Source organism: Chrysemys picta, chromosome 6, assembly GCF_011386835.1.
Source record: "Chrysemys picta bellii isolate R12L10 chromosome 6, ASM1138683v2, whole genome shotgun sequence".
Lineage (NCBI taxonomy): Eukaryota > Metazoa > Chordata > Testudines > Emydidae > Chrysemys > Chrysemys picta.
This window is the reverse complement of record NC_088796.1, coordinates 2,045,197-2,057,619: the sequence shown is the minus strand read 5'-3', so window position 1 is coordinate 2,057,619 and position 12,423 is coordinate 2,045,197. Positions and strand designations below refer to the sequence as shown.

Here is a 12,423-nt window from a genome sequence, read left to right as displayed (position 1 = left end):
ATACTGTGTGCAGATGTGGTCGCCCCATCTCAAAAGAAAATATATATTGGAATTGGAAAAGGTTCAGAAAAGGGCAACAAAAATTATCAGGTGTGTGGAACAGCTTCCGTATGAGGAGAGATTAATAAGACTGGGACTTTTCAGCTTGGAAAAGAGACGTCTAAGGGGGGATGTGATAGAGGTCTATAAAAGCATGACTAGTGTGGAGAAATAAATAAGGAAGTATTATTTGGTCATCATAACAGAAGAACTAGGGGTCACCAAATGAAATTTAATAGGCGGCAGGTTTAAAACAAACAAAAGGAAGTATTTCTTCACACAACGCACAGTCAACCTGTGGAACTCTTTGCTAGAGGATGTTGTGAATGGCCGACAGGGGATGGATCACTTGATGATTATCTGTTCTGTTCATTCCCTCTTGGGCACCTGGCATTGGCCACTGTCAGAAGACAGGCTACTGCGGCTAGATGGACCTTTGGTCTGGCCCAGTCTGGCCGTTCTTATGAGCGTCTTTGGATCAGGCAGCCTGGAGGTTCTCTAACTAGGTTCTTATATGGTGCCCATCCCCATAGGATCAGAGCCCTTCTCAGCACCCCTCTGAGATAGGGAAGTGTTATTTCCAATTCACAGATGGGGTAATTTAGGCATAGAAGGATTAAGTGACTTTCCTGTGGGCAACCAGAAAGTCTATGACCAAGCTGGAAAATAAATGGTCAGTCCTGCATTGGCCAGGAGTTAGACCAGGTAACTTAATACCAGCAGATCTTTCCCCGCTGTGTCTCTGATTCATACTGTACCATGTAATCAGGGCACTGCCCATACACACTGAACACAAGACACTCTGTTTTCTGAAATGCATATCTTCTTGTTGCAGATTTTTGCATTTTTAGCCCTGATGTGTTTCATCCTGGCCATTGGAAACGGCATCTGGGAACACGACAAGGGCTATTACTTCCAAGTCTACCTGCCCTGGGCAGATGGCGTAACCTCAGCTCCCTACTCTGGGTTCCTCATGTTCTGGTCTTACGTGATCATTTTGAACACCGTGGTGCCGATTTCACTCTACGTCAGGTATGTGACTGCCCTTTGTGTTACAGTTCCTGCTTGAAAGAGTTTTTTAATATTCACCTTAGCAGAGAGCAGTGCTTTCCGGTTGTATGAGTGCATGACAGAGCTGAGCGCTCTCAGCAAAATCAACTCTGCATACGGCTGCCATCTAGTGAGGATACCTGTTGGCCACTGGGTCCCACCACGGGTCTGTATTGATTAGTGCCCTCTGTAAGAGCACGGACTTCACCACGCGTTCCTTCTGTGCTTGAGTCAAGCCCTTTCCACCTCTCCCCAAAATCACCACGTTAGTTCTTTGAGACTGAAACGGAGTCATTAGAATAACTCTAAACCATAGAGATGTCCCTTCGGTGGGTGGGATTCTGCCGCAGCCCTGCATGGAGGCTGGGGCAGAGCTGGCTGCCCCAGGAGGAGCCCCCGAGATTGTGTCTCTCGGAGTTCTGCCGTCTGCAGTGTGCGAGTTATGAAAACCTGGCGCAAAGGCCATCTGTGATTAAGCAGGGATCCCAGACATCTAAGTGTGTCCTTCCAAAAGAGCCCCCACCTAGGATGGGCTTGTGCTTAGAAGACAGGAATAGGCATCAGAAGTCCTGGGTTCTGTGGCCAGCTCGGCTGCTGGTTACCTGGGGTGCCACATTTTCACCGTCTGAAAGCGAAGCTAGGGATAATATGTAGTTCACAGCAGTGGCTTTGAAGCGTGAGTAACGAGCTTATTACCGTTGGTATTCCAACAGCACTTGGAGGATTCTGGGGAATCCATTGTGCTAGGCATGGTGCAAACACAGAGTAAATGACAGTCGCTGCCCTGGAGAGCTTACCCCCTAAAAGCCCAAACATGGTTGGTGAATGGGTGGGCGAGGCGCATCTGGGAAGCAAGTTGAACTCCTCAGATAGGAGCTGCTAGCGTGAGACAAAGGAGAGGTGTTCATTTATTACCGTTTACATCTCACTTCTCAGAGTTTTGCGATTTATTACAGTGGGACCAGGATTTGCCTCTCAATATTTAGCATAACATTCCTCGAGGTGGTGTGGGGAGGGATTATGCTGTCAAAGCACTAAGCACAGGGCTGAATGATGGCGGCTGGTTTTTCAGTAAGGCTCTTAGGGAGGGTGAATGGTGGCACTCTGGATTAGGAGGTTGGAAGTTACATTCTGGAGCTGTTTAGAGCATGCACAGAATTCATTCTGTTCCCGTCCAGTAGTTCACAGTGACAGTGAAATGGAAATTCAAGTTGCTGACTTACGAATAAATCTCTCTGATTACATTAAATCACTCAAGGGCTCACTTGTCTGAAGGTCAGATTGCCTTGTTCAAGCTTCTTCAGAAAGGTCACCATTACTGGCTCTCCTGCACACTGCATGCTAATTTGTGGGGCATCCTAGCTTTGCCCAGCTGAGAACCCCATTAAACCCATTCAACCTGAACGCTGCACCCTAATGTGCAGAAAATGAAGCAGATCAATGCAGCTGCGTTCCCCTTCAGTTTGGAGCTGTGGCCTACACAGGCTTCAGGTCCCAGAGTGCAGTGCTGCTGGTTAATCACAGCAGGGTTAACGGGGCCTTCGGAGTCCTGGGGTGGGATTCACCTCTGGGCACCGTTCACACCACACCCTCCCTCCGGGTTCCTGTCACTGGAGTGCAAAGCCTGCTCCCGGGAAGGACTAACTCAACCACACCCTCTCCCCTGTCAGTACTGCCCAGTTTGGGGAGGGCTGGCTGCCTCTTGCCCCACACCCAGGGGGTATTTTTGCCAGGCATACTTTCGGCCACCCAGGCCCCGTGCCTGACTTACACAGACAGCGTCGAGCACCCGTATAGACTGGTCATAGGTTAGGAGAAAGCAGCACTATCTCAGTCTCTCTGAAGTGCGTGTGGCTGTGAAGCTTTTGAAATCTGTTCTAAAAAGGTATTAAAAACCCAGAAGGAACCTGGACTTCGGTCTAGCAGCTGTTTTCATGGTGCTTGTCATAGCAGCTTTAAAATGCATGCGACCTGCAGCCATCTCAGATTGGTCTGATGGATACACCAGCCCACCACGATGCTTGGATTCCTGTCCTAACTGCAGCTGCTGGCCCTAAAGCTGAAGAGAGAAGATCCTATTCCCTAACCTAATGAATTTTCCATCATCTTCTCTTTCCCTTGTCCCCAGTGTAGAGATTATACGCCTGGGCAACAGCTTCTACATTGACTGGGACCGTAAAATGTATTACCCGCTGAATGATACGCCAGCCCAGGCCCGCACCACCACCCTCAATGAAGAGCTGGGACAAATCAAGTACATTTTCTCGGACAAAACAGGAACTCTCACTCAGAACATCATGGCTTTCAACAAGTGCTCCATTAATGGGAAATCCTATGGTACGAACATCTCTGATCTTCCTCCCTATACCTTCTGCCAGATCTCTTCTGTCTTCTTGGGTCACAGAAATGGGATACCATAAGATATCCAGAAGAAAAGGACTTGTAGGAAGTGGGGGAAATTACTTTAATAAATTGTACCGTATGAGAATTACTTAATCCACTTTAAAAAGAACAGGAGTACTTGTGGCACCTTAGAGACTAACAAATTTATTAGAGCATAAGCTTTCGTGGACTACAGCCCACTTCTTCGGATGCAACTCTGAAACCTGTCATTAATCCACTTTAACACTATATTAATCAAAACCTGAGCGTTATTCTCTCTTTCCATCATCTGCCCATCCTCTCTCTATTTACTGTCCACCAACCCACCGCAGTAGGAAGACATTGCATGCGCATTCTAGAAACCAGTGGGAACTGTCCGGAAGATGACACTCAAGTCTCTCTCCTACTGTTTAGTTAATGGTGGGCTTCTTCCTTGGATCATGCTACTGGGGCCTCTTCTGTTCTGGGTCTTTGAGGAAAACCATGGTAGAAAGGATGAGTGCTGGATTGTGACCTGGAGATATTAGGTTTAGGGCTGTTCCTTGGAAGCGTGCTCTGGAGGCGTGGGTCAGCTGTTGAGAAGACTGTCCTCAGCTCTTTGAGGTGACATCTGGGCTCTGCTAGAGGTGCTCTCCAGAGGATCGCAGCTGTGGTGCAGATCTCAGAAGGCAGGGCGGCTTCTGAGTGTTGGCCTATTCCATTAATACTTTGTGAGTTCCAGAGCCGCGAAGGGGCTGCGGCAGGGATTGGGGCTCCAGTGCAGGGGTGCGTCACATCTGTAATATGCTCTCTCCAGCGTGTACCATTTAAGAGAGAGGTCATTGTGCTGTGCACCACCTGTAGCTTCCCGGTGAGCTTATCTGGATAGGATGAGTTGCAGCAGTGCGTGCTGAAGGTGATGAATTCATGAACCACTGTGGCCAGGTGCCTGTCCACGAGGAATGGATGGAGCAGTATTGCTATCTGGAGAGGGGAAGGAGGGGCTTTGCATGTCTAGTATGACCCCAGAGCTGTGCCCTGTCTCCAATGCCAGAGGGGAGAGGCCCTTGGAAAGGTGGTGTCAATCATTCCCTGAAAGCATTTCCCTCTGCCAGCTGGCTTCCTCAGTGCTTGCTGGGTTCGGTTTGAGCCAGCTGGTTTTCATCCAGGTTCCTGTCCCCTTTATGAGCTTGTCAGTTGCTTGGGCTTTTCATGTGCCCTTTAATCCCCGGGTCACATTGCAGGTAGGTTAACGGAGAAGCTGTTTGATCAAATCAGCAGGCTGCATGAAGGCGGGTGGCAGATCAGTATACCCCTCCCTCTGGAAGAGCAGTAAAGCTAACCCAAACTCCGCCGGGGAAGCCTTTGACACCTGCCGAGAAAGTGGCGAAGTGGTTCACCCCTCTTCCTACAACGCAGAAGAATCCACTCTTGGCCTCGGGCATTTCCAGCAGTTTTTCAGTGTCCACGATTGCCATCACTTCCAGGGGTAGGACCAAGCGGGCGGCTGCTTGTTGCCCCCACGTTGTGGACTCGTGCTCTGGGCAGGGACAGAGAGAGCTTGCTCTGTTGTGCCTTTCATACTAGACAGCGAAGTCTCCTTCCTGGCCCAGCTTCCCACTCCCAAGGAATGTGCACGCTCAGCCTCACACTCTCAGCTGCAGTGTGTGTGTGTGTGACCTCGCTCTGTGTTTGTAACCTGCAGGTGATGTGTACGACATGGCTGGGCAGAGGACTGAGATCACTGAGGTACGTGGTTAGCTGCCAGCAGGGTCTGTGTTCTCTGCCACCCTGCTGGTGTAGGCTCCAATGGACGCATGCCATACCCCGCCTAGGTATAACATGCACCCCCACACACACACACCTAGCACCTACAGAGGGGAGCCCTGCATTGACAGGCCTCCTGAGATCTGCCAGAGCCTGGCTGTCCCACTGTGGACCAGGTTCAAGCTGGGGGGGGTGGCTTTCTGAGGTGCTGCGTGACCACCGCTCGCTCCCTTGAACTGGGTATTCAGCACATGTGACCAGCAGGGCCTGCGTGTTAATTAAAAAGTGGGAAATTTGCAAATTGAAGCAGGTGAGTGACAGTGGGGCTCTGCCCACACCCCAAAACACTGGCATCTCCAAAGGCTGCCCCTTTTTTAAAACCTCAAACATTAGAGAGCCTGAAAATGAGCAACGAGGATCCAACCAGTTCCCACTCTCTCAGGCAGCAGAATGTGGAGGATTTATTTGTTGCGGAAGAAATGCCTGTTTCTTGCCAAGCCACCCCCCTGTGGGAGATCTGCCAGCCCCCAGCCCATCAGGGCAGCACAGGACTAGCAGCTCAGAGGTTTGACACTCACACGCATTGTGCTCCGGCTGGCTGAGCAATGCTGCACACATTAGTGCGGGGGATTTGCTCCGTTGGTAGGGGCCAAGTGTCATCTTGGGCTGGTCGAAACCCAGGACTCGTTCTAGACGTGTGACCTCCCTGGAGCTGGGGCGGGAATCCGCTCTGTGCGGCGTCTTCCCGCTGCGAAGGGTCACGTTAAAGCCCAACTGATGGCTGCTGGGCCGCTGGGTCCCACCAAAGGGAGAGAGCTCCGTTCAGTGCGTCTTTGTTTCAGAGCTGGCGAGGGGTGGGTAGAGTTTAAACCTGACATCAGGTTACCGTTCCAGGTGGGTTTCTCCCCTGCCCGGGAGAACATGGCGAGGGCACAGAGGAGTCCTGTCGGGCTCTCATTGGAATGAGCAGTCTCACACCAGGGGGCAGGGTGTCGGTGACAGCGGGGTGTCATGACCCATTTGGTCAGGGAGGGGATGTCCTGCAAGAGCGATCCCCGTGAATTCAGGGAGAGGTTGCGGTAGGGGAACCCTATGAGCAGGGGTCGTGTGGGGAGATCAGCGTGAGTGTGGGGAGGGAGGCATGGTGGGGGTAACGCCCCGAGGGGAAAGGGGGTTGCGGGGAAGGGGGAGCAGGGGTCGCGGGGAGTTCCCCATGCGGGAGGGAATCTCTGTGATCATGTGGGCCGATCACTGGGAGTGCAGGGGCAGCTTGGGCAATCGTGGGGACGGGAGGTCGCTGAGTGCAGGGCGGGGAGGCATGGTAGGGGATGACTGTGAGCAGGGCTGGCTCTAGGCACCAGCAAACCAAGCACATGCTTGGGGTGGCCCAATTCCGGGGGCGGCATTCCGGGTAGGTTTGGGGTTTTTTTGCTTCGGGAGTTGTGCTCTCGGAGGTTTTTTTTTTTTTTTGGGTGGGGGGGGCAGCAAAAACCCTAGAGCCGGCCCTGACTGTGAGTGGGGGTGGAGGGCAGTCGTGGGGGAGGGGGGTCACCACGAGTGGGGAGGGCAGTCGTGAGGGAGGGAGATCACCGCAAGTGCGGGGGGGGGGGGGCAGTCGTGGGGGAGGGGGATCACTGTGAGAGTGGGGGGCAATCATGGGGGAGGGGGATCTCTGAGAGTGGGGGGCAGTCGTGTGGGAGGGGGATCATCACCAGTGCAGGGGGACAGTCATGGGGGAGGGGTTCACTGGGAGTGTGGGGGAGGGGGATCACCGCGAGTGCGGGGGGGCGTCGTGGGGGAGGGGTTCACTGGGAGTGTGGGGGGAGGGCAGTTGTGGGGGAGGGGGATCACTGCGAGTGGGGGGGAGGGCAGTCGTGGGGGAGGGGGATCACCGCGAGTGGGCGGGGAGGGCAGTCACAGGGGTGGAGAGCCCTGTGAGCGCGGCGAGGCGGCGAGCTGCCCGGCTGACCCTGAGCCTCACCTTTGCAGCACACAGAGAAGGTCGATTTCTCGTACAACCAACTGGCCGACCCAAAGTTCGTATTCTACGACCACAGCCTGGTGGAAGCCGTGAAGCTGGACGATGCCGCGACACACGGGTTTTTCCGGTTACTCTCGCTGTGTCACACCGTGATGCCAGAAGAGAAGAAGGCAGGTGAGCGTTGCGGAAGGCACCGATGCGGCTGTCACGGCCTGTAGGTCGTAGCAGTGCGCTGGGCCGTCATTTCTCTGCAGACACTGCTACAGGTCCACTGGGAAATCATCTGCGGATAAGGTGACCAAATGTCCCCACTTTATAGAGACAGTCCCAATATTTGGGGCTTTGTCTTATATAGGAGCCTATTACCCCCACCCCCAGTCCCGATTTTTCATACCTGCTGTGTGCTCACCCTATCTGCAGAGCCCTGCAAATCCGCGGAGATCCGCTTTATATCCGCAGATACCCACATCTGCAGATGTGGTAGGGATGCCAACTTTTGCACACCTTTGCCCTGCCCCTCGCCCCGCTCCTTCCCTGTGGCTCCACCCCTTCCCCACCCCTTCTCTGAGACCCCACCCCCCACTCACTCCATCCATCCTCCCTCTCACTCTCCCTCTCACCCACCCACTTTCACTGGGCTGGGGCGGGGGGTTGCGGTGCAGGGGGGGGCTCTTGGCTGGGGCCGGGGATGAGGGGTTTGGGGTGCAGGGTGGGGCTCTGGGGCTGAGGCCGAGGGGCTTGGGATGCGGGAGGGGGCTTGGCTGGGGCATGGGGTTGGGGTGCTGATTCTGGGAGGGACTTAGGGTGCAGGAAGAGGCTCTGACTTGGGGCAGGGGGTTGGGGTGCAGGAGGAGGTTCAGGGTGCGGGTTCCAACCAGACGGCGCTTACCTCAGGCAGCTCCCTGTTGGTACAGCAGCGGGGCTAAGGCAGGCTCCCTACCTGCCCTGGTTCCACGCGGCATGTCCAGCTCCTAGGCACAGGGGCGGCCAGGCAGTTCTGCGTGGTTCATGCTGCCCTCACCTGCGGGCGCTGCCCCCACAGCTCCCATTGGCTGCAGTTCCCGGTGGGGGCAGGGGCAGTGCGCAGAGCCTCCCTGGCCATCCCTGCGCTTAGGAACCGGACATGCCGGCCACTTCCAGGAGCCACATGGAGCCAGGGCAGGCAGGGAGCCGGCCTTAGCCCCACTGCGCCACTGACGGGACTTTTAACAGCCTGGTCTGCGGTGCTGGGTGGAACTGCCAGGGTCCCTTTTCGACCAGGTGTTCCGATCAACATCCAGATGCCTGGCAACCCTAAGAGGTGGCTGTATTGTTTGCCATCTTTGCGGATGGCAGATTGGATGTGGATCCAAATTTGTTTATCCACACAGAGCTTTAGAGCAGCGGTTCTCTACTGAGGATTCATGGCCCTCTGGGGGGGCTGTGGTTTCAGGGGGTCCCCCCACAAAGCCCTGAGCCCCGAGGGGGCTGATGCCTGGAGCACTGAGCCCTGGCATCCTCTTCGTGGAGCTCCAGGCTTCGGCCCCGCGGGGCCATGGACCCCCTGAAACCGGCTCACAGCCCCCCAGGGGGGCATAGATGCCTGGTTCAGAGCTGCTGCCCTAGAGGGCGCTGGTGCGGATCGGATGTGGATCCAAATGTTTGTATTCACACAGGGTGCGAATCGCCCGAGTCAGTGTGTGGCTGCTCGTTAGCTGGCGTGGCTCTGCGGGTGCCTCGTGGGGAGAGGACCCCAGGAGACTCCTGGGCCTTGTGGCCCAGAGTAAGGGCTGGCCAAAGTGCAATAACTACTCCAAGGAGCTCAAAGGCTCTGCAAGCCAAGAGCTGCTGGTGGCACTGGCCCCCCAGAGCCGATGGGAATAAAGCCACGCACTGCGTCCTCCCTGCACCAGTCAGCAGAGCTGAGCTCATGCAAGGGGCAGGGCCTGCTGCATCCTGACAAATGGGGGCTCGTTAGTCATGCTAATCCCACGCTCCTGTCCCCTCAAATTCCATCTAGGGCTGAGTCCCGTTGCCCTACTGAGAGCTGCGGCAGGCCTGTCCTTTGGGATCTGAAAGGCGTCAATACCAATGCGGACGGTACTTGGGGTGGTGAAGGGCTGAGCAAAGGAAACATTCCTGGCAGTGAGATCCCTTGGGCTGCGGAAGTCTCCCAAGCAGAGGGAGATCCTTCCACTAGATGGAGGTTAGGAACCAGTCTTGCACTGGCTTTGGGGGATGGATTCAATGGGACCTAATGGAGCTGCTCCGTCCCTGACGTGTGTCAGTCTGTGGCCTGTGAGGAGTGTGTCTGTGTGCAGGTTTTATTGCATCTGGCCGGTATACAGACGGACCGGAGATGAGCAGTGGCTATAGAATGCCTCAGCCCTTGTGTTTAGTTCGCATCAGGAGCAGGGTGATGATATCTAGGACTGAGATGAACATACAGTGTTTCTTCCTTGCCTGGCAGGTAACCTGGTGTATCAGGCCCAGTCTCCGGACGAAGGAGCCCTGGTCACTGCCGCCCGAAACTTTGGCTTTGTGTTTCGTGCGCGAACCCCCGAGACCATCACTGTGGTGGAAATGGGAGAAACAAAGGTCTACGAGCTCCTGGCTATTCTGGACTTCAACAACGTGCGCAAAAGGATGTCTGTCATCGGTGCGTTCCCGTCACTCCCCTTCCACTTTTCTGCTCAGTCAGCCTCTCCAACTCGTACTCCTTGTGCCGGGTCTCCTTTTCTGTGGTGTCCAGATCCTGCAGTGATTAGCGTGGGGTAAATGTATTGATAGAGTGGAAGTGACCAGGGACTTCACTGGGAGCGGGGCCAGGTCTTCAGTGGCAGACGTCTCTTGGCATCTGGATATTGATGTCCTTGCCCCCCTCCCCTACTACATGCTTCAGCAGTGCGTCTGCTCAGGTCACGAGGGAGCAGTGCGTGTTGGGCAGCCTGCAGTCTGTGCCGCCACACCTCCGTATTAAAGACGGGAGTGGCTGCATTCTCCTCCATTCTGTGCAAAGCAGGTGTGAGCCTCACCCCAGGCGGGCTGCGTTTGAATGTCTCTACACACATTATGTGATGGCTGCCAAATGCCGTCGTCTGGGTTTTGCAGAACTTTTGTTCCCATTGCTTTTAGTGCGAAGTCCGGAAGGTGACCTGACCTTGTATTGCAAGGGCGCTGACACCATTGTCTATGAACTGCTGGATGCTTCCTGTGAATCCCTCAAAGACGAGACCATGGAACACTTGAACGTAAGTGCCCCCTGCAGGGGAACCCCTCTGCAGATAACGGGCAGGGTGGGGGGTCCCCTGTTCTCGGTGAGCGTCTCTGATGCCACCATTGGAGCTGGGAATGGAACCGACACTGAGACTGAAAAGTGGACCCTAACGGCATCTCCCTGGGAGATCGGCAACTAATATGTAACTTACTGTGGAAAGGAAAGAGTTATTCTGTAAAGACTCAGGGGGCCATTGCCTGAAAAACACGTTCATCGGCTCCTTACATTTAGTCGTGTTTTGGAGTCTGGATAGTTCAGGCAATTGGTAACGGGCTCTGAGCCTTTCCTCTTTCTAAATACAACCCAGGTCAGCAGTAACCTCAGATCTGACCGTTGCTCTTCGTTTTTGTGTCTTTTGCTAGTTGCTCTTCGAATTCTCTTCTGCTCTACCTAATTATACTTTTACACTTGACTTGCCAGAGTTGATGTTCTGTGCTGTTTTCCTCAGTGGTATTTGACTTCCAATTTTTAAAAGGTGTCTTTTGTCTCTAACCACCTCTTTTACTCCTTTGTTTAGCCATGGGGGCTTTTTTGTTTGGGGTATACATAGAGTTTGAGCCTCTATTATGGTGTTTTTAAAAGTTTCCATGCAGCTTCCAGGCATTTCACTCTTGTAATTGTTCCTTTTAACTTCTGTTTAACTAGCCGCCTCCTTTTTGTGTAGTTCCCCTTTTTGACGTTAAATGCTACCATAGTGGGTTTCTTTGGTATTTTTCCCCTACAAGGAAGTTAAATTTAGCTACATTATGGTCATGGTGACTTCGCTAATCACCTCTTGGATCAGTTCCTGTGCTGTACTTAGGACTAAATCAAGAATTGCCTCTCCCCTTGTGGGTTCCAGGACCAGCTGCTCTAAGAAGCTGTCATTGATGGTGTCTAGAAATTTTATCTCTGCCTCCCGTCCTGAGTTGACATGTTCTTAATGAACATGGGGATAGTTGACATGCCCTATTTTTCTTTGGTTTTCTGTTTTTGTAGCCTCCCTAAGCTCCCTGAGCATTTCACAATCACCGTCACCATCCTGGTCAGGTGATGGATAGTACATTTCTACTGTTATACTCTTATTTTTGGAGCATGGAATTTCTATCCGTAGAAATTCTGTGGTACAGTTTGATTCAATTAAGATTCTTACTATGTTTGTCTCTGTGCTTTTTTCCACATATAGGGCCACCCCCACATCCCCACCTCTGTGACCTACTCTGTCATTCCTGTATATTTTGTACCCTGGTATTATCATGTCCCACTGATGATCATTATTCTAAGTTTCTGTGATGCCTATTATACAGTAACTCCCCACTTAACGTCCTCTCACTTAACGTTGCTTTGATGTTACGTCCCGGCTCCATTACAGAACATGCTCGTTTAAAGTTGTTCAATGCTCCACTATAACGTCATTTGGCCGCCTGCTTTGTCCACGGCTGGCAGCCCCCCTATCAGCTCCCCTACGCCCCCCCCAGTGCCTCCCGCCCGCTGGCGGACCCTGCGGATCAGCGCCTTCTCCCTGCTCCCCCCGCCTCCTGCCCGCGGCAATCAGCTGTCTTGCGATGTTCAGGAGGCAGGGGAGGGAGGCTGTGCACCGTGGACAAAGCCTGTATATAATGCCTTTTGTCTTGCAAAAAAGAATTTCCCTGGAACCTAACCCCCCATTGACATTAATTCTTATGGGGAAATTGGATTCGCTTAACATCAGTTTGCTTAGTGGCGCCTTTTTCAGGAACATAGAACGTTAAATGAGGAATTACTGTATCTATATCCTCAATTAATACCCGGCGCTCAAGTTCACCCATCTTAGTATTTAGAGTTCTTGCATTTGTACATAAGATACAATTAACAAGATAATATTATCTATCGGGGCCTGTGCTCACCCCCAGATGGCACTGGCCAGAGCCCAGGGCCCCAGGTAGTGGAAAGCCCCCCAGGAGGGGTTACACTGGCACAAGCATCGGCAATCCCTGCTCTGCCAGACGGC

General features: G+C 53.3%; 1 protein-coding gene across 7 annotated transcripts in view; it reads left to right on the top strand.

The window, feature by feature from the left end:
* Positions 1 to 12,423, top strand: part of LOC101936517 (phospholipid-transporting ATPase ID-like) — a 135,949-nt gene that overhangs the window by 90,030 nt on the left and 33,496 nt on the right. For 5 of the 7 annotated variants that reach the window (XM_042846631.2, XM_008174898.4, XM_008174897.4 and 2 more), the window contains 6 exons: positions 875 to 1,071; positions 3,218 to 3,426; positions 5,156 to 5,199; positions 7,207 to 7,372; positions 9,648 to 9,836; positions 10,313 to 10,428. In XM_042846631.2, the coding sequence (XP_042702565.2) occupies positions 875 to 1,071; positions 3,218 to 3,426; positions 5,156 to 5,199; positions 7,207 to 7,372; positions 9,648 to 9,836; positions 10,313 to 10,428 (921 nt within the window). Of the gene's footprint in view, positions 1 to 874; positions 1,072 to 3,217; positions 3,427 to 5,155; positions 5,200 to 7,206; positions 7,373 to 9,647; positions 9,837 to 10,312; positions 10,429 to 12,423 lie in introns of those variants that run through there. The other 2 variants (XM_065598611.1, XM_042846633.2) reach the window with 2 other exon arrangements.